Raw genomic sequence first — 19,487 nt, forward strand, 5'->3', positions numbered from 1 at the left:
GCTTGTCCCAATCAATCTTTCAGGGTGGAATAACGGAATGCATATACGTGATAATTCTGCCAGGCAAAGCAAGTATCTCTGCCTTAGGCTTCTCACTGGGCTTCCTCTCCTGGTCCCATGCTTTAATCTGATTCACAACGTGGTCCTGTGTGTGTACCCGTCTCCAAATGTCAACAGGAACCAATAAACCAAAGAACATTTCAATATCCTCAAGCATCATCACTGTCGTAGAAGCGGCCTCAGTCAATTCTTTATAATATGCAGTAGGATTTTTCCTAGGGTCAGCTAACTGAGTCTTAAGGGACAAGACTGCACTCCCTTTCCCACGGGGTATAAACCAACTGTTCCCGGAAACGGGCCTCTACCATTGGTCTAGTAACGATATCATGCTGATCCCGCAGCTCTGGTATTTCAGGGTGATATATGGGGTGGACCTCCCTCTTCGGAAATTGAGATACCATCTTCGGGCTCTTCTCGAGCAGCCTACTCCGTTAAGCAACCAATGTCGCAACATTACCAAAAACCTGACCAGGAGCCATATCAGCTATGTAGACATGATCCTTAATATCATAGATAATCTGTGGTGCCGCCTCATTGAAGCACTGCTCCCAAAGCCCAATCAAAGTAGCCGACAGGTGTTTAAGGGCATGCTGCTGCACAAAAGGCTCATAATCTTTCATCACATTCCACACATCCTCCACGCCATAAATAGGATTCCGGGCCCACCGGGCAGCCTGATTAGCTACTACCTGTTTTTCAGCCTCCCCCACGTCAGATCGTATCAGCGTTCACCCTAATCTGTCCTTGAATTTCATCCAGTCTCTGTCTTCAGGGCTGCGCACTGGTGTCCCGATATTCTGCAATGTCGGGGAATGGGGGAAAACAGGGGGAGTGATAACAGAGGTAGTGGACATTAACATCGCCGCTGGCTGGTTCGTGGGTGTAAGAGCTGGTGAAAGGGATGCCGAAGCAATCGGTGTTGCAGGAGTGCTAACAGTCGTATTTGCCACAGACGGCGAAGACAAAGAAAGGACAGGCGGTGTTGTGGCCAAGGCAGACTGAGCATGAGTAGCAGAAGCAGAAATGGAGGCAGAAGAACCAGGCAGCTGGGCCTGTTGGGGGAAGAGGAGGATATACCCTCTGTGGGGCATACAGAGGTGGGTGTCGAGCATCTAACAATTCTTCGACAAAAGCATAATTTTCCTCTTGGGCTACATAAGATTTATCAATATTCAACTGAAGCCACCTATCTTCGCGTTCAATACCTATCTCCTGCTTCACTCTATCATGTGCTACAGCTTTCTGAGTCAATGTCTGCATTCTCCCAGACCTCTTTCTCTGCTTTCATTCGCCTCTGTTTAGCCTCTTTTGCCATGTTCTGAGGGAATCAAACATTGACTGCTTACTCCTTTTCGCAAACAACTTCTCCTGTAAAAAACAAATTTTTTGTTCATCAAAGGTGCCCGTCAATGGCCATTGATATCCTGCATTGTCCCTCCTATATTTGTGCCATAACGTACTAATATGTTGTATCTTGAATCTGTTATTCTTGCACTGCCAATGGAATCTTGCTGTAATGACATAATATGGAATGTTGGGAGTCAAATACACACAGTTGGCTGGGCTGAGCAGCATGCTTGCTGCTCCTGGTGGGGTCCTTATTGGGACTTGATCCGGTCCTGAATCGGTCTTCTTGTGAACTTTTAACTTTCCTGATTATACCTCTCTATACCACACCTACCTGCATGGACTTGATCACTACATAAACATAATAGGGCCAATGCCATGTTTTACATAATGTCAAAATTCGGAGTGCCTTCTGGAGGCGCTGGCTGACTTTCTTCCAGTTGAGCATCAGCAGAACGACAACAAGAATCCACTAACCGACGAGGCAAAAGTAAGCCAAATTTGTTATATTGCCTAACGTATCCAACGCGTTCCTCAGACCGTACCAAAGAAAATTCAAAATCGGCCCTCAGACCGTACCAAATACAAACCAAAATGGTACCATTTCCACAAAGAACCAAAGCAAACTCACCTGGTGCACACATGTCAAACCAATTTATTCTCCACTGCCGACTCTTCGGACCAAATGGTCAGATCCAAGGGTTTTGCCCTTCAGGACCCCAGTTGGGATAATTGCTGGGCGAGGCACCGACCGGTCAGACAGACGGGCAGCTGTGCGTTCAGGACTCTCTGTATGCAGGGATCCCTGGTCTGCCTGTCCAACCCGACGTGGCCCTGACCTCCCCACCTGTCCGCGGGCGAGGATAGGTCACCCAATGGAGTCCCTGTTCAGGTGCCAGCTGAAGGAAGTGGCCCGATTAGGGTCACCCGTGTCACTCGCAACCACCTCTCAGCCTTCCACACAAATGAAGTCGGTCAGACAGTAGAGAATACAAACCAAGTATATTTTATTCAGGTACACTCAAGTGGAGTCGGGTCTGACCAGCCTCCTTGGATTGCTGCAGAGGGACTTACTTCAGCAAGCATGGCGGTACATAATGTACAATTCAGAACCAATAAAGACACGCCCCAACTTTAAATTTCCAGTTGGTAGCTGGTGAACCAGAGAGATGCAGAAGGATTGGTTCGATCCTGAGACCGGGTACATGCTATCTCCGCGTCAACGTCACTCTGCCTGTGTCCGCCGTCAAATACAACAGGAAGTGGCTTACATGGTCTAATTTCATAACAAATGCAATTGGAAGAAGTTTTACATTGGGAACACTGACCAATTCAATAGGAAGGAGTTTTACATTGTGAAGTGTCTGAGGAATACAATGGGGTTTTACATTAAGAGGCCTTGCCAGATCTCTATATCAGGAGAGGCTTGGGAGGTCTGGTTTTCAGTGCATACATTTGTAATTTTTATGTTTGTTTCAGTTGTGTGTTAATCTTTTCTGTTTAATAGTGAATGTACTAGCTGGACATTGATTTACTAATTGTTACTGCTTTGCCATAGTTCTGAATTTCAATCCCACAACACCTCCGTGAGTAATCCTTGGACTGTCTGTCTCATTACCCTGAGGGTCAACTGCTGAAGAGGAGGAGTTGGTGTCCAATTTGCTCCGAATACTAGTGTAACCTCAGGACACCAGAAGTAAGACTCCTCACTCCCACACCTATTTCCACATGAACTACAATGGAGATTCATTATTATTGCCCAGTGCGCAACAAGGAACCACTTGTTTTAATGTCCATTTCCTGAGCGCTCCCCTGCTGTATATCTACAAGTTTCAGCATCTGTAGGGCCAGCCACCACTGAAGAAAACTCGATAGCCTATCATGCCTTATGTGCCAGCAGCAGGGTTGTGCAATGTGGCATGATTTTCTGTGGATTCCCACTCCTTAGATGGCTGCCACATCCAGAATTAATGACACCGCAACATATACAGTCAGCTGCTGGGCAGTGCGTGTAGTAGTAAAGAAGCAAACCTCTGTCTATGTGTGTGTATTTCCTGTCTCTGCCCCACCAGTGATTGTGTTATGTATTATTTTGACCATTACAGGGCTCCTCCCATTGTAGCTATTCTAACCAGTATACAGTGATACATGGAGTCTATGCTTTCCTGTGCTAGTTTATCTAATTCACAGGTAAGGGCGCTCTTTGGTGCATCCTCAAATATAGTTATCCTTCCTGATGCTGAACCAGATGCTCCTGTCCAGCTCACTGTACCACAGACACACCAAGTGTATAAAGTTTTTCTATGTGTGCACTGTGTGTGCTTACATGAATGGTACCAGCATTAGCCAGTGAGCTACTAGAAACTGTTGCAGAACTGTTCATGTTAGCCTAGGGCCATACAATTGTGAGTAAATGACGAGTGTCTGTGAACTCTATGGAGTCTGGGGGAAGGAAGCTGAGACTGTTCACAGGTGCTTGGGGATGCCACTAAACACAACCAGTTGGGGCACAAGATTTGGGGTTGCGGGCACATTAAACAATGCTGTGGATTGATGGAGGAGGGTAGCCTGCTATTAGTCATAGGGAAATGATTCAGAACATTTATTGGACAGCCTTGATCTTAACTCCCCCCAACTTCCAATTTTTAAAAGCCTCATTATGGAAGGTAGACGATCAAGGTTCAATCACAGAGGCCGCAGACTGCTCTGGAACAATTGTTGCAGCATTGTTTCAAAAGTAAGGCTCATCTATTCTTGCACAATGTGTCTTTAACCATGACCGCAACAAAAACGCTAAGGAAGCTGTTAAAGCCCTTTGATAGAAAAGCAAAATAACCTAAATAAAGACTGCACTCTCAAACCCCTCAGCGGCTAGCAGTCACATATTGCCTAGAGTATTCGCACCCTTTCACAAACTTAAAGTGCCTCTTTATCGATTGGTGATTTTGTGTGTGTGGTATTATTGGTGAGTGAAGGTGTGAATGCAAGAAAAAGGATATTTTTAAATTAATCGATGTACTAGTTCAAAGTTGGGACGGATGAATGAGTGACTGGTTGAACAGAAGCATCGAGGCACATCCATTTATAAGCCCGACCGCAAGGTTTTGCCAGTGCTTCATTTTTTCTATCTCTAAGTATGCTTTCCAGTTTTCACTCGGGTGCCCCACTCTCAAAACCATGATAATACATGTTACTCAATGTTGAAATGTTTGAATAAGTTTTTGATAAACATCACTTATTTATTTTATTTTTATAGTTCTATAGAGCGCAAACCAGACCCAAGCTAGGGTATCAGAGTGCTTTACATAAGGAGTAAGGTGAACACATTCAATGGGAAACGTTGCATACAAAGAAACATAATATACAAGTAACGAGGAATAGCAGCATTGAGAAGAGGTGTTCTGAACAGAAAAAGACTATTCAAGTTCGTGTAGGTCTTAACTTCGCGGTCAGGTGACCCGAGAGTAGAGGTAGTTTGGCGGTTGTAGATCTGGTGTCGTGATTGTGCGGATTTAAGGTAGGAATTTGCTCATCAAGAATAATTTTGCTTCCTTTTTGAAGAGAGGAGTAGAGGAGATTTTTCTGATGTATGGTGGAAGCGAGTTCCATATTCTTGGTGCTACCCCGGAGAATGCTCTGTTGGAAGTTTTAGTCTTCTTGAAATGTGAGGGTTTCAGAAGTAGATTGTTTGCGATCCTTGATTATCTGTTTCCTCCAGATAATGTAATTTTTTGAGCTAGGTACTGGGGGGTGTTGTGGTTTAGCGCCTTGTGTGTGATGCAAGCCATTTTTAGGTGGATTCAAGCTTCGTAGGATAGCCAGTTGAGTGCTTTCAGGTGTGGCGATATGTGGTCATATTTCCAAGAACCTTTTATGAGTCTTGCTGCGGCATTGAGATAGGCTCACTGAAGATAAAAGTGCACCTTGCCCCAATTTGTTCCTGTGATGGAGTGAAATTTACTTCCTATGTTTGATATCCAGAGTTTTCACAAAATACTTTTTTAGGTACGCAGGACAGTGGCAAAGGGTCGTTTTGGTTGTGCACATCCCACAAGCATACAGATGAGCTGTTTCAGTCGTTACAGAAAAGAAAACAATATTGACAGACTGTCAGTTCATTGGCTTTCATTTCTATAGCATTAGCCATAAATGTAAATTTAGCATATCAGTAGCTCGGGGTCAGTGGCCTCAGAAGGTTGTGTTTTTGAATACACACACATAAACCAGCGAAGAGGCAGGTTTTTCACATGGCTTAACAAGATGACAAATGAAACTAGGCCGGGGCCCGAGACGGTGGGATGCAGCGTTGAGGAACCACGCCTCCACGCTGCTAGGCGCGTTCGTGGTCCCTCCCCCTCTCCTTGCTGGATGCTGCGCTGATGGCGGGAGCCTGATGAGAACGCTGCACGGATCAGAGCACTGATGTGGACCCGGAAACTGGTGTCTTCTCTGCCGCTGTCTACGGAGAAAAAAAAAACGGAGAATCTGGGAAAAATAAAGCAGCTACTCTTTTGGTCCTGTTCACGAGCCCGAAGTAATAGCTCAAACTACCAGCTTAACTACCAGCTGCTGCTCCAGAGGCGTACCCGGATGGATTTGCCTTGAGTGGAGGGGAGCTGCTGAGCACATCCTGGCCCCCGTATAAAACGTAAGGAGAAACAAAAAAAGGGGTTGTTGGTTGATGAGCTGTGCAGTGCAGGCAGAGGAACATTTTTATAGGGGGTGTTTCCAGTCTGCTCGGTCTTGAGACTTTGCCGAAAGTTTGGAAAAGTAAGCCTCTTCGACTCCTAGAAGAGAATGGTGAGACCTCAGAGAGAGGGTGCTGCAAATTTTAAAGCGGCCAGAACTGAAGCGCAAAAAGTGAAGAAAACCCGTTGCGCTCTTACCAAGATAGCGCATCAAGCAGTCCGCAAAATTCGACAGAGTGACTGTGCTATCTTCACTGGACAGTCACAGCTCGCCTGTTAGCTCAGATGAGGATACATCCCTTACCAGGGCTGTCGATAGTGAGGAGGGTAGATCCTCGCAAAAGGAGATGCAAGAGGTACAATTGAACACCAGTCTGGAAGGGGCTATCCCTGTAGGTCAGAACAACCAAGACCTCAGCACTGGGGGGAATGTGCAAAAGGAGGTGAAAGAATTCCCTTTATTTGCTAAAAAACAAATGTTATTACCTCCTCACTCCCCCACACTCTTACAGCCTATTGATCTCGGCGTGTTTTCAGCAGCTGGTTTGCATCCCACTGGGCGAGATGTATTTGGCCTTGAGCACCCTAAATTGGTATCAAAATCCAAAAGTCTTGAACCTCGTCCCATAGGGGAAATTGGGACTGGTGGACAGGCGAATATTCCAGTGCCGGTCCACGACCTGCCAGTCTTGCCAGAATTAAGACGAACTTTGGATAATCCACAGGCTTCTGTGCTGCTACCACTAGATCAGTCTCCGAAATCGCGAGAATCACTTTTAACTTTATCATCATGCAGTGATGAAACCTTACCGTTACTGAAATCTGGCATGGAGGATGCGGCTAAGAAGAAAAGATATCTTGCGAATAAGGTTGAGGAACTGGAAAGTCACTCTAGGAGATCTAATCTATGCCTAGTGGGGGTGCCCGAAGGGATTGAGGGCTCCCAGACCCTCCTCTGGGTAAACACATTTATCAAGCAGCAAGTGTTGCCGGATTATGAAGGAGATTTGTCCATCACTAGGGCACATCGTATTCCAGCTCAGCCCTTTCCAAACTCCCTTTACCCGAGAACAATTCTTCTCAACTCTGCTGACTTTAGAATAAAAGAGAAAGTTCTGGCAAAAGCTATTCAACAACGACAATTCCCCATTAACGAGACACAGAAATGTAGAATCTTTTCCGATATGACAGCTGTCGCAACCCGAAGAAGAAAAGAGTTTGTTAAGATGCTACATCTCTTTAAAGCTCATGGGGCTCAGGCCTCCATCGTACAGCAATCGAAAGGGGTGTTGGCGAAGGGGAGATTTTTTATGTTCTCGGATATTGAGGAGGCTCAGCTTTATTTGAAGGAGATATCTGGTCCCTCATGTGAAGCGTGACCCCTAGTTCTATTTAAGCTTGGGTTGCCCGCTCTCGACCAGTAATGTACTTTTATTTTTCTCTTTTTCTCTTTTTTCTTCTCTTATTCTCTTTTCAATATATATTTATTTTTTTGCTCTGTAGGGTTCGGTTTGTTTTGATCAGGGGACAGGAGGGGTGAGGGGGGGTGTGTCCACGGTCGCCCCATGGGGTGTAACATGACACCCAGGAACAATTGTGGGAGGTGGGAAATGTGGCCTGCGTGGTGTAAGGGGGGGGGGGGTTTCCACATTTCCAGGGAAGGGGTTTTTGTTAGGGTGGTGGGGGGTTGGGTGCTAGCAGGAAAAAGAGCAGTAGTAGTAAGAAGGCCGGGATTGATTTATAGAGCAAAAAAATATGGCAAATGGTAGTTGCAAGATTCTGTCGTTGAACACCAATGGTTTATTAAATAAAAAGAAATATGGTGCACTTATAAGATGGGCTTCCTTTTTGGACCCCCACATTCTCTTCCTCCAGGAAACCCATCTTAAGTCTAATTTCCCTAATTTGTTTATCCCTAAAAAAATTCTCAAAGGCCTTTTTTGCCTCTTCTGGGGCAGCAATGAGGGGGTTTGCAATTTATTTCTCTAGCAGAATGGATTGGGAATTTCTTCAAGTACACAGAGATATTTTGGGAAGATGGATCTGGGTAATAACTAAAATTAGGGGTCGGATAATAAACTTCATCAACTATTATGGCCCAATATCCGATAATGCCTTACCCATGCCCCAGATTCATGCAAGGTTGACTAGCTCTCCTGGACATATTGTTCTAGGAGGGGATTTTAACTATATTATGGATATTAGGAAGGATACCACTAATAAAAACAAAAGACAGTTGAAGCCCAACACAAAAAAAATAATGGGGTTAATTATGGAGCAGTTTGGGCTCGTAGATTCATGGCGGCATCTCCATCAAGAAAGGGAATCTTTTACCTTCTACTCCCATCGCTTCTCTTCAGCCTCTCGACTAGATTATTTATTAACAAGGTCTATACAGGTGACAAATGCATGGATCAGTAGTAATTCTTTTTCTGACTATGCGCTTGTAGGGGTTTCCTTGGTTTTGGAGGGGAGAGAAAAGGAACGATCAAGGTGGCAGATGGATCGCCTCCTCCTTCAAAACGTAAAGTGGATTACTGGATTTAGGGAGTGGATCCTACAATAATACCGCCATCCCCTTTGCTGTCTGGGGAGATTTTAAGGCCACGGCCCGGGCCCAAATAATAGCCGGTCAGTCCAAAACTCGGAGGTTGCAAATTGAAAACCTTCAGAATAAGGCGGATCAAGAATAGGCTTTAATGCTACAGCATTCCCCCAACTGCTTTAATAGAACTAGTAGGGAACTAAGATTTTTTTATCCTGGAGGAAATAGCCAACTCTAAAATCTTTCAGCAAAAAATCTATGAAGAGAGTCAGTTGATGGGGAAGCTGTTAGCCGATTCCACCAGGAAAAAAATGGAATCCTCCCTAATACCCTCCATCAGGGACCCGGGTACAGGACTAGTTGTATCAGATGGGGATTATGTTTCACGGATTTTTCTCCATCACTACGGGCAGCTCTATTCAACAGAGTATCCGGTTAATAACGAACAAATTCAGGAGTATTTGATGGATGTAGATATTCCCAGGCTTTCAGAGGACAGAATCAGAGAATTAGACGATGAAATAATGGAGGAAGAAATTACAAGCGCAATCAACTCCATGGCAGGGGGTAAGGCATGTGGCCAGGATGGATTTCCCATTGAATTTTATAAGGTTTTTATTAAAGAGTTGGTATTTCCCTTAAAGAGACTTTTTAATGACATCAGAAAGGGCGGAACTGTATCGAGTGAGTTCAAGGAATCTATAATAATCTCTTTTGTGAAAAAAGATAAGAACCCATTAGATGTGAACTCTTTTAGGCCAATCAGTCTACTTAATTCTGATTACAAGATTCTGATGAAAGTATGGGCTCAGCGCTTCCTTCCTGCTGCGCAAGAAATAATCCATAAAGATCAGACAGGTTTTATAGCAGGTCGATCTATGGCTACAAATTTTTAATTCATGCCTTAGACTTTTTTAATATCAACGAAATCCCTGCTGCAATTATTATGGTTGATGCTGAAAAAGCCTTTGATCTTGTGAATTGGCAAACATTGTTTCTAACTTTAGGTCGTATTGGTCTCTCACAACAGATTATTACTATGTTATGGAATATTTATCAGAGTGCAAGTGCTAAGGTGGGTATTAATCAAGAACAAATAGGGGAAGTTATAATAAAACGGGGAACCAGGCAGGGCTGCCCGCTTTCCCCGCTACTTTTTACCTTTTTTATTGAACCCTGGTTTTAAAAATTCTTAATAATGCTGCTATTCTTTATCCTATACCAGGGATGTCAAAAGTTAAGTTATTCGCTGATGACATCATACTATATTTAGCCCCGACGAAAGAGAACTTAGAGTTAGCATTTAAAGAGTTTTTTCTTTTTCAACAAATCGGTGGATACAAAATAAATGAAAAAAAGACCGAGATACTGGCTCTCAATATTGATCCCAACGTTTTTCCTAACAATTTGAGGACCCAAGCCATGAAAACCGACCCGATAAGATATTTGGGTATCTATGTTACCAACCAGAAATTATTTGAATTAAATTATCTTGGAACTAAGCAGAAGATAAAAAACTCTCTCGAACAATGGTCTGCACTTCCCCTCACTATTATAGGGAGAGTTTCTCTGGTTAAAATGTCCATTCTTTCCCTATTGATTTTCTTATTCTTAAACGTCCCTATCCGTCTTAATCTTATTTTAATGAGCTAGATACATTGTTTAGGGAATTTATTTGGGCGAAAAGGTCCCCAGAGTAAATTTAGCTACTGTTCAGCTGCCCATAAATCAAGGGGGTCTAGCATTTCCGCAGGTACGGACATATTATGAGGCAGCCCTATTGAATTTAGTGGCGGACCTAATACATCATAAGTGCATCTATGACAGTTTTTTTTTGTTGATAAAATGATAGTAGAAGGGGGAACGCAAACGCCCGTCTTTCTAAAAACCGCTAAATTACCAAAGAAAACCCGCTACAAGTCTTTACGAGAAGTCCAATTTAGGCTTCAAGCAGTTTTTAAAAAAAATAGCTCCTCCGGCTTTCAATATTTGGGTTTGGGTTAGTGTAATGGCATTGGCCTACATCTGCAATTAAGACACATTGAAATTTGGGGAGAGTGTGGGTTCTCTCAACTTAAACATTTCATTGCCCATAACAAAATAGTATCTTGGCAAGAAACTATGGCCAGGGCAGAAGGCTGTAGAAAGCCCACATTTCTCGAATATTTGCGGATAGCCCATTTCAGTTTCAATACCGAGGGCATTTTGAATACTCCACATAATACCATGGTAGAACTTTATGATTTCCAGTGTTCGGGACTTGGGAAATGGTAATCTGTATTGCGGAAGGACGAACAGGCAAAGGGTATGGTGTCCCACATTGTAAAAATAGCTAGGGACACTGGATGTAGATTCAGTCTTAAGGAATGGGAAAAAATGTGCCTTTTAGGGCATAGGTCCCTACGTGCTGCTAATTTTAAAAGAATGTCCTTTCTATCAAGGTGGCTCGCTTATTGGACCCGGCTAAGATTCAGAAAAGATACCCCGACCATCTTAATAGGTGTTTTCGCTGCCACCAGGAGGAGGAAGGTGGATGGCTGCATATTTTTTTTTCCTGCCCGCAACTTGAGCAGTTCTGGGGGGGAATTTTTAATGATATGGGAGTAGTTACAGGTATGAGTGTTCTTCCCCAGGCTGAAATTGCATTATTTGGGTTTTCAAGGGACGAGGCCAACCTATCTAGCTCTGACAAGGTTTTTATAGCTATATCTTGTATGGTGGCTCGTTCCTTGATACTTCAAAATTGGAAATCTAAGGAGATCCAAGTCATTTAAACTGGTTTAATAAAATGAAAAGGATTTGGAAATTTGAAGAGGCTTATGCCAAGAGAGTAGGGGGTATAAGGACATATGAGAAAAATTGGAATAAATTTGAAGAACTGCTTCTACTTAAGGATAGGACGTGGAGTTGTCGCGGGGTTTTTTAATTCTGGAAGAGTATTATATACTTTTTATTGGTGTTTAATCTGACAGTTTCAATCGTAAAACCACTATTGATCTCCAAGGGGACTGGGGCAATGATTTTGTACTTTTTCAAGTTATATAGGATTTATAATGCACAATTTCAGGGGTCCGATGAAGGAAAAAAAAGAAAATCTTGTTTATTGAATGTGATTTTATTATGCTATTTATTGGCTGCTATTTCCATTTGCACTTTATCTTGTTAATCTTATATTCTGTATTTTATTACTCAAATATTGTGTTTTTCTTGTAAGTGAATTTTTGCTGCTATTATACTTCCACTTTATGTGGTGATAATATTTGCACATGATGTTAATAGTACTGTTTTTTACTAAGGTAATTATTGGCTGCTATTGCATTTGCACTTTAAATGTAGGAATTAATTTTCGTTTTAAATGACTCAAGATGGATCTTATATCACAGTTGAGATACATGTGATTTTGTTGCTACATTCTGCATTTGCACTTTATTTGTTGGCTTGTTAATATCACGATAGAATGGCATGATATAGCATATATAAACACACAGTACCCTGAATGTTGCTTAGTAAGCAGATGGTTTTTTTTTTCTTTGTTCTTTAGCCCCAGTTTGTGTTAATATACCAAGCATTAATGGTTTGTCAAATCGTGGTGGTCCATATGTCGTGTTTGTAAATGTGTATCTTGGCACCCTTCTGCTCTGCTCAATAAAAAAGAAAAAAAAAAAAAGATGACAAATGAAACTAGAAGCATTCTGCTGTAGATTAAGTTACCTGGGAGGGATCCCGTTTGCTGGCCTTGCAAAAGAGAAAACTACCACCAGTGTCCCTTGAAAAAACAAGAAATTTCCTGGAAGGTAAAATTTGGCTTCGAAGGATTGGTCCATGTACAAACCAATGCTCTTATCTGCTTTGATTGCTTTTGAGCTCCAAATATCAGCAACACAAACGTTGTTGATCCAGTCTGTTAAAAGTTGGGTGTCCCATACTGAAATAACAATCCAAATGTATATAATATAGGTGGATGCTAAATACTTTGTAAATTAGCTTTTGAATGAAGGTAAAACCAAAATAATTGTGAATAATGTAGGCTTCTCAAATAACCAAGATGCATTGATGTAGCAATTTAAAAATAGTTATTTTGTCAAGATAGTAGGCTAAACTGTTAATTGAAATTGTTGGAATTAAAAATTTCAACTTAGAGTTGATGATGATGAACTTGATTTATTTATGGCAACTGCACCCTCAAGGGTGAAATGAACCTATTGGTGAGATGAAACATTTAGTAAGCCTTCTACTGACGCACTCGAGATGAAAACGACAGAGTGACAACCCAAATCTTGAGATATTTACCGAACATTAGGTAGTTAGACTAACAGTGAGGTATTGCTATGAAGTCAACACTGTAGGAAGAGTGGTTATTATGAATCGTCCTATGACAAATGCGGAGACATTTGAAAATAATTTCTTAAATCATTAGCAATCGCGGAGACCTACAGTGTGCTGAATAATGTGATCTCTGCTGGTAAAGCCCAAAAAGAGCCACGCAGCTGAAGTTTGAATCACCTGCACATCATGCCAACCGAAATTTTGAAAATCCAAACTTATAAATCTGAGAACAGCTTGGATCAGTGTCTTGCTACAATTTACTGTTAATAAAGAAAGAATAGTTTTTGAATTTAAAAACACAAAAATAGTTAACATCAGTTTGAAGTTTCAGTGTTAGTTCACTGTCCAACAGTAAACCCAAGTTGCATACCATATTAACTCGTTTGGTAGAAGTAACTCATCTTGGTCAGCCACCATGTGCTGGGCCATAAGGTGGTGGGATGCAGAATATGTACTGCGATCTTACCATTTTTGATTAAAATGTAGAGAGTTACGACTTTGAGTGGGCATCGTATATCCGACCGTGGTGGAGGTGAATTTGTATGGCTGCTTTATCAACATCCAGCCTGGTGGTGATTTGGTTGTCATCAGCATAGCTAAACTGGAAAGAAGTCATATGATCTAATCATTATTGCATAGATATTTGTATTTTAAAAAAAGTTGAGGGTTTTTAATGAGCCTTGAAGGGGTTCTGCAAGAAAGACAGTAACTACGAGCGAAAAAAGGGATACGCCTGTCCTCTCTAGCTATGTCAGGAAATTAAATGAACAATCGAAAGGCACTCTCCCTCACACCTGTTTCTAAAAGCGCTGCAACAGCATGTGCCATATTCATGCAGCACATCCACCCATGTTTAGAGTCCTACAAATGTAATCCAAAATGTTACCAGTATTCTGCCCCTTGTAAATAATGAACGCCTGCCGGGGTGGCATTGTTTGCAACGATCAGCAAGTTCTTGGTGGGAAAGCTCACAGCTGTAAGTCCTTCTGGGCCTGTAGTACCATGCTGCCTAGTTACATCTGAACTGTTATTGCAATAGTCCTGTGTGGTTATTCTTCCTGGGGAAATACAGCAGACACTTAACTCTGGGGCTGATCAGGTCCTCTGAGCCAAATACTCTGGAAAGGGTATTTGGCACAGTGTCACTGTTATACAATAAATGACCTGTTCACACGGTGAAAACACAGCTCATACACCTATTACAGTTGTCATATATTTTAGACAATCTGTTAAGCAAGTGGTTACACCATCTATACTGCTATAGGTATGAATCACCAATAAAGGAAAGAAAAAGAAAAATTTCAAACGAATTAGAAACTATCTCTGTAACCAATGGCCTGTGTCTCTAACACCCTGATGTGGTGAAAAAATTGTGAAAGTGGAGTGATGGTGCCTCACGGTAGCAACACCAGGGAGGATAAAGCAGGAAGGTACTCGCCTGCTACCTCAAGATCTCATCATCAGCTACCACCACTCCAAGGAAAGAAGTGTGCGAAAGAATATAGATGGGTTGAGACCCAAAAGCCAGAGTGCTAGGGTGTATGATAAGGAATAGCTGTGCAATAATTCGTGCACCAAATGCGACCCCACAGGAGGGACCTGGGGATCAAGAATTCGCTCCCCGTGTCACTATATACAAACTTGAGCTAGATCACACTAGCTTTCGATTTTTATTCTGTGCTGTGTGTCTGCTCATATTAAAATGCCGACATGTTTCGTTGCCTTAGGATAAACTCACGGCAATTTCTTCAGGGCGTGGGGTATGATCGCTCCACCCTGCACCACCGCTTGTCTATTAAAAACAATTCGGAATATTGCCCAACATGGGCATACCTTTACCCTCGAGCACTTATGTGTGTGACTGCGATCACTCCTTCAAGGCTCTTCCGGTCACCTCCTAACGTGAGTCGTGACCGAGTATGTATCCGGCATCAACTCGGCACCGCGTCACTGTTCCAAGTCCCTTTCATCAGAGTCCAACTCTCTTCGTGGTCAAGTTATACTTGCAATCAAAATGTTGGTGCCTTTGATTGGTGTAGCTCCTTAGGGTGTGTCGAGGAAAACCAAGCTTCTCACTCAGTTAAATGTTTATGTCCCATCTATGGTAAATCTGATAGCGCCGCACGTTCTCACCCAGTGACTAAAGAGAAGGAAACGGTTTACCTGTTTTTATGCTAAATATTCTACAAAGATATCTCTAATAATTTCAGATTCACTAAATCAGTTATTTTAACTATGCAAGTAACTGCTTGTGAAAAATAGAAAGAGCACTTGGGAAACCAGCTTTATTTGGCCTCTCGCTCCAAATAAATTGTGTCCACGTTAGTTCACACAGGTAATGTGTGCATAAGCTCTATCTTGAGAAACTTGTGGCCCTAACACTAAACCACACACAATTCTCTCAGGAAGGCATGCTAGACACACAACTGTCATTTTCGGTCACTCCCATATGCGTATTCTGCTATTCCGATTTATACCTGCATTATGGCTGAGAAGAACGTGGGGAATGTTGTCTATGGTTGTTTAAGCTTTGGTACCAAGGCCACTGACTGTCCGAATTCTATCACAAACACTGCTCCTTTTCAAAACTGAAGTTGATATGTTTCGTCCCACCTGAGAACCACAAAAAAGATACTGTCTCTAGTCCCGTTGAGTAAAGTATGCCATCATTCTTCCTTTCTAATAAACTGACTCTGGACTAAATTAGCTTTTAAACACAGCACCAGGCCACTCATTACAATTATTGTTCGTATTGAGTGTATCTTAAAGTACATAAACAGTGTGCTCCAAGTGATTATACTTCTTCAGGAAAAATACTAGTCCATTTCAGAGCTTGATCACTTTCTCTCAGAGATTTGTATTGAATGTAATGGTCACACATTGCTGTTCATGATACTTACCCCCGGACAAGAGCAGAACACTTCTCGCAGGTAAGGGAAGGCTGCTTCAATAAGCTTTTATCTCAGTGTGACACCTTTAAGTGCAGTACTTTTTTTTGTCTTACATTGCTGTGTTTAAGTGGTGTCTAATTGCTTTGCATATTGGGAGGATGGCTGAAGGATCAACAGGGTATGGAGTCTAGCTCACACTGAGTTGAGGGTAATCTGGAAGAGACTTTGGGTCACCATGAAGCTCATGCTGCCTGAATACCTTCATCCATAGGGGCATTTAAATATAGATCTAAAACCAGGGAGCACACTTCTCTCGTGAGAAATGGAACTGGATTTATTTAGAATGTAATAATTAGCTAAAACAGAGTAAGCTTAGCCCTCGCTGTCTAACAAACCCACATGCTATGACATCAAAATAACCATTGATATGGTTATGGTGTGATTCCCCCCTAGGCAAAGTGCTGGTGTTTATCCAGTTGGTACTTATCAATTCTTTACAAAACTTCAATTTCGCATATATGGCTGTGACCCCTTGGAACGTAACTTTGACGTTTACTGGTCCTCTCACCCCTTCTTTTTTTCGTCGCCTTGCTTTTTTATTCATAAATGACTATTGATATTCTGAAAGTCTCCGTTATGTAAAGGTTTCCTATATTGGCAAACTGCGTCTGATCGCGTTGAACACTCCATGGTTTGTTTATCTCATGTTCTTTACGTTTTTCGGTGTGTATAACACTCATTTGATTTTATAATTGTATCAGTTTTAAACTCTTAATACTGAAACATGTTAATACAAAAAATAATCTATGAGCCTTAGTGTAGAAAACAGTGGACGTTTGTATATAGTTTTTCTACGGGTTATTGAAGTGTCATTTTTGTTTTTTCCACAAATATAATTTCATGTTTTTTGGGTCACTGTGTTGCATGCTGAAAGGTAATTTAAGCAATGTAGTGGGACAAGCTAGTATGGTTACAAAATCTAACGTGGAGTCTTGTTTTAAGGATTAATTAGGCTGTCAAAATAAGCGTGATCAATACTCTTAAATTCTGCCAAATGCATTTTATGTTTGTTTATTGCAGCTTCGACAGTTATCTCGAGTGAACCATCCCAACATTGTAAAACTATACGGAGCCTGCCTGAATCCAGTAAGTTTATTTTAATGTCAAAAGACTGAATACATTAACCTTTGTATATAGAGTAATTTGTTGTAAAATTCAGGTTTAATCCTTTCGGTGCCTCTGCAATTATTGTTTAACTTTTAGCGGTCCTTTTTAGTTCTCGCCTGACCCAGCGCATGCGCTGGTCTGGCGAGACTTATTGAGAGGGCTCCAAAAAGTGCTACCAGGCCAGCCTAGAGCTACAGTGCATGTGCGCGGGCGTGCGCGCTGCGCTTTACCGCCATTACTTTCACTTTAGCGGCCGCGCGGCCGCTTTGATGTTTGATCGTGATTGCAATCACTTTTACTTTCGCGGCCCCACGGCCTATTTGCATAGCCAATAGGTCTCGCTTTTGGGACCTTATAAGTATTTAGTTATGCAAATGTTGCATGGCTAAACACTTATAAGGTCCCAAGGGCGATACCTATTGGCTATGCCAATGCTTGTTTTGGTTGTAGTTTGATTTTCCAGGTCGTTCTGTTGTTCATGTAGCCATTATGGGGCACATGCATCAAGGTAGGCAATTGCGATTCCTTAATTGCGATTATTAAGGCATCGCAATTATGGAATCGCAATTGCCTATGCATGTAGGTTTTGCTAAAATATTAGCAATTTCCCACATGCACCCCCGAAATTGGCATGTGTGCACATGTGGTGCACACACATGCCCCAAGGGCATGTGTGTTCGCCACATGGCACTTTGAAAAATGTACTTTTGGGCAATTTTCAAAGTTTTTGCAAATTACCATCAGCTTGCAGTTGATGGTAATTAGCGTTTCCTAAATGCGCATTTAGGAAAGGCTTGTTGCATCCCACATAGGGAATCACAATTTGGGATTCCCTAAATGCATTCGCAATTTATGTAATCGCAAATTTAGCGATTACCTATTTTGTGAATTTGCATTTGGGTTGATGCATCCCAAATGCCAAAATACCGGTTGCAAAGGGGCGATTCTGCGAATCGGCCCATTTGCGACCGGTATTTTGGTTGATGCATGTGGCCCTAAGTTCTGACTTGACAAAGACATCCATGGGCCTAGGTAAGACAGTATCCTTATTGTACCACCAGCAGGGTGCACCGAGGAAAGGGGGCGAGGGTTACTTTGATTTTTATTCAGAATAATACATTTTCACTGTCATTTTAGAGGGTTATTCAAAGCCTCAGAGATTACTGAATTTTGCTGATACAAATTTAGATGTTTTCTGAGGGGTACACGTTTGCTTTTAAACCCACGTGGTTTAAGTCAAAACATTGATAATGAATAAGAGGTTACAGAAAAACAATGCTTATTTACATATTGGCACGCTCCTTGCCTGTGTCTGGCTCTGTGGACGGTTAGTAAATATGATTTAAAACCGGGAACATCATATCCGGCAATTCAGCCCCCTTCCATCTAAAAATGAGCTGACCTTTCTATGAAACGGAATCGCAGGTTATTGGAAAAACTAAGCAAAATACTAGTTTGGAACACTTTCTTGTAAACGTGATATTTTGGTAACCAATCTGTATGTATGAGAAACTAGTACATGTTTTACAGATTTGTCTTGCGCAATGATTATCATCTTTATAAATATGCTTTACACCTTTGTAAGTGAAATTCTTTTAAATCAAGGTTAGTCCTATTAATAAATGACATACCTGGCAAAATAAATTGAAAACCCTTTCCTGTATACTTATTAAAAGAATGATATTTAATTATACATTGATTTACAGTGGCAGGTGTATTTTATTCAAATGTGGCTGTCTGCTAAGTCCTAAATCTCATGAGGAAATTTGATTCACAGTTTGATTTCACCGTATTAGGCTATGGATATTGTGAATCCCCGTGGCAACTTCATGATTAATGCAATTAGCCCCACCGTACTCGTCCAAATGAATTCATTTCTGTCATTGTGGCCAATCTGATATCAATCTGCCTTGTGTTCCCAATAGACTTTTTTTACGGAAAGTGGCACTTTATAATAGCTGTTCTTTGCTCTTTGTGTGACCCTGTTCTTTCTCATTGAAATTGACTGCTGAAAATAGTCCATCTCCACTCCTTACCAAGCATTGGCAAAGCCAATAGGTCTCGCTTATGCATGAACTATTGGCTTTGCTGATGTGTTTTAGCCGTGTTGTAAACCAGCGTGGCTGCTGTTCAACATGGTTAAATGTTGGTGACATAGAGGAGTGTGGCGTGGAATAGAAAAGAATGGAGTAGAGTACCCTAGAGTGGAGTCGCGTGGAGTGGCGTTCAGTGCAGTGGCGTAGAGTGGAATGGACCAATGTAGAGTGCATTGGCGTAGAGTGTTGCAGAATATAGTGGCTTGGAGTGCAGTGGGGTAGTATACAGCGGCACAGAATTCAGTACTGTATAATGCAGTAGTGCAGAGTGCAGTAAAGTGGTTTAGAGTGGTGCAGGGTAGAGTGCAGTGGCATAGAATGGAGTGCTGCAAGGTTCAGTGGTGGAGAATACTGTGTTGCAGAGTAG

At 42.0% G+C, this 19,487-nt stretch overlaps 1 protein-coding gene across 7 annotated transcripts in view; it reads left to right on the forward strand.

The window, feature by feature from the left end:
* The window catches only part of MAP3K7 (mitogen-activated protein kinase kinase kinase 7), a 324,585-nt gene that overhangs the window by 37,475 nt on the left and 267,623 nt on the right, over positions 1–19,487 (forward strand). For all 7 annotated transcript variants that reach the window (XM_085611146.1, XM_085611151.1, XM_085611147.1 and 4 more), the window contains exon 3: positions 16,938–17,003. In XM_085611146.1, coding sequence (XP_085467272.1) covers positions 16,938–17,003 — 66 coding nt within the window. The remainder of the gene's footprint in view (positions 1–16,937; positions 17,004–19,487) is intronic.

Source organism: Triturus cristatus, chromosome 6, assembly GCF_964204655.1.
Source record: "Triturus cristatus chromosome 6, aTriCri1.1, whole genome shotgun sequence".
Taxonomy (NCBI): domain Eukaryota; kingdom Metazoa; phylum Chordata; class Amphibia; order Caudata; family Salamandridae; genus Triturus; species Triturus cristatus.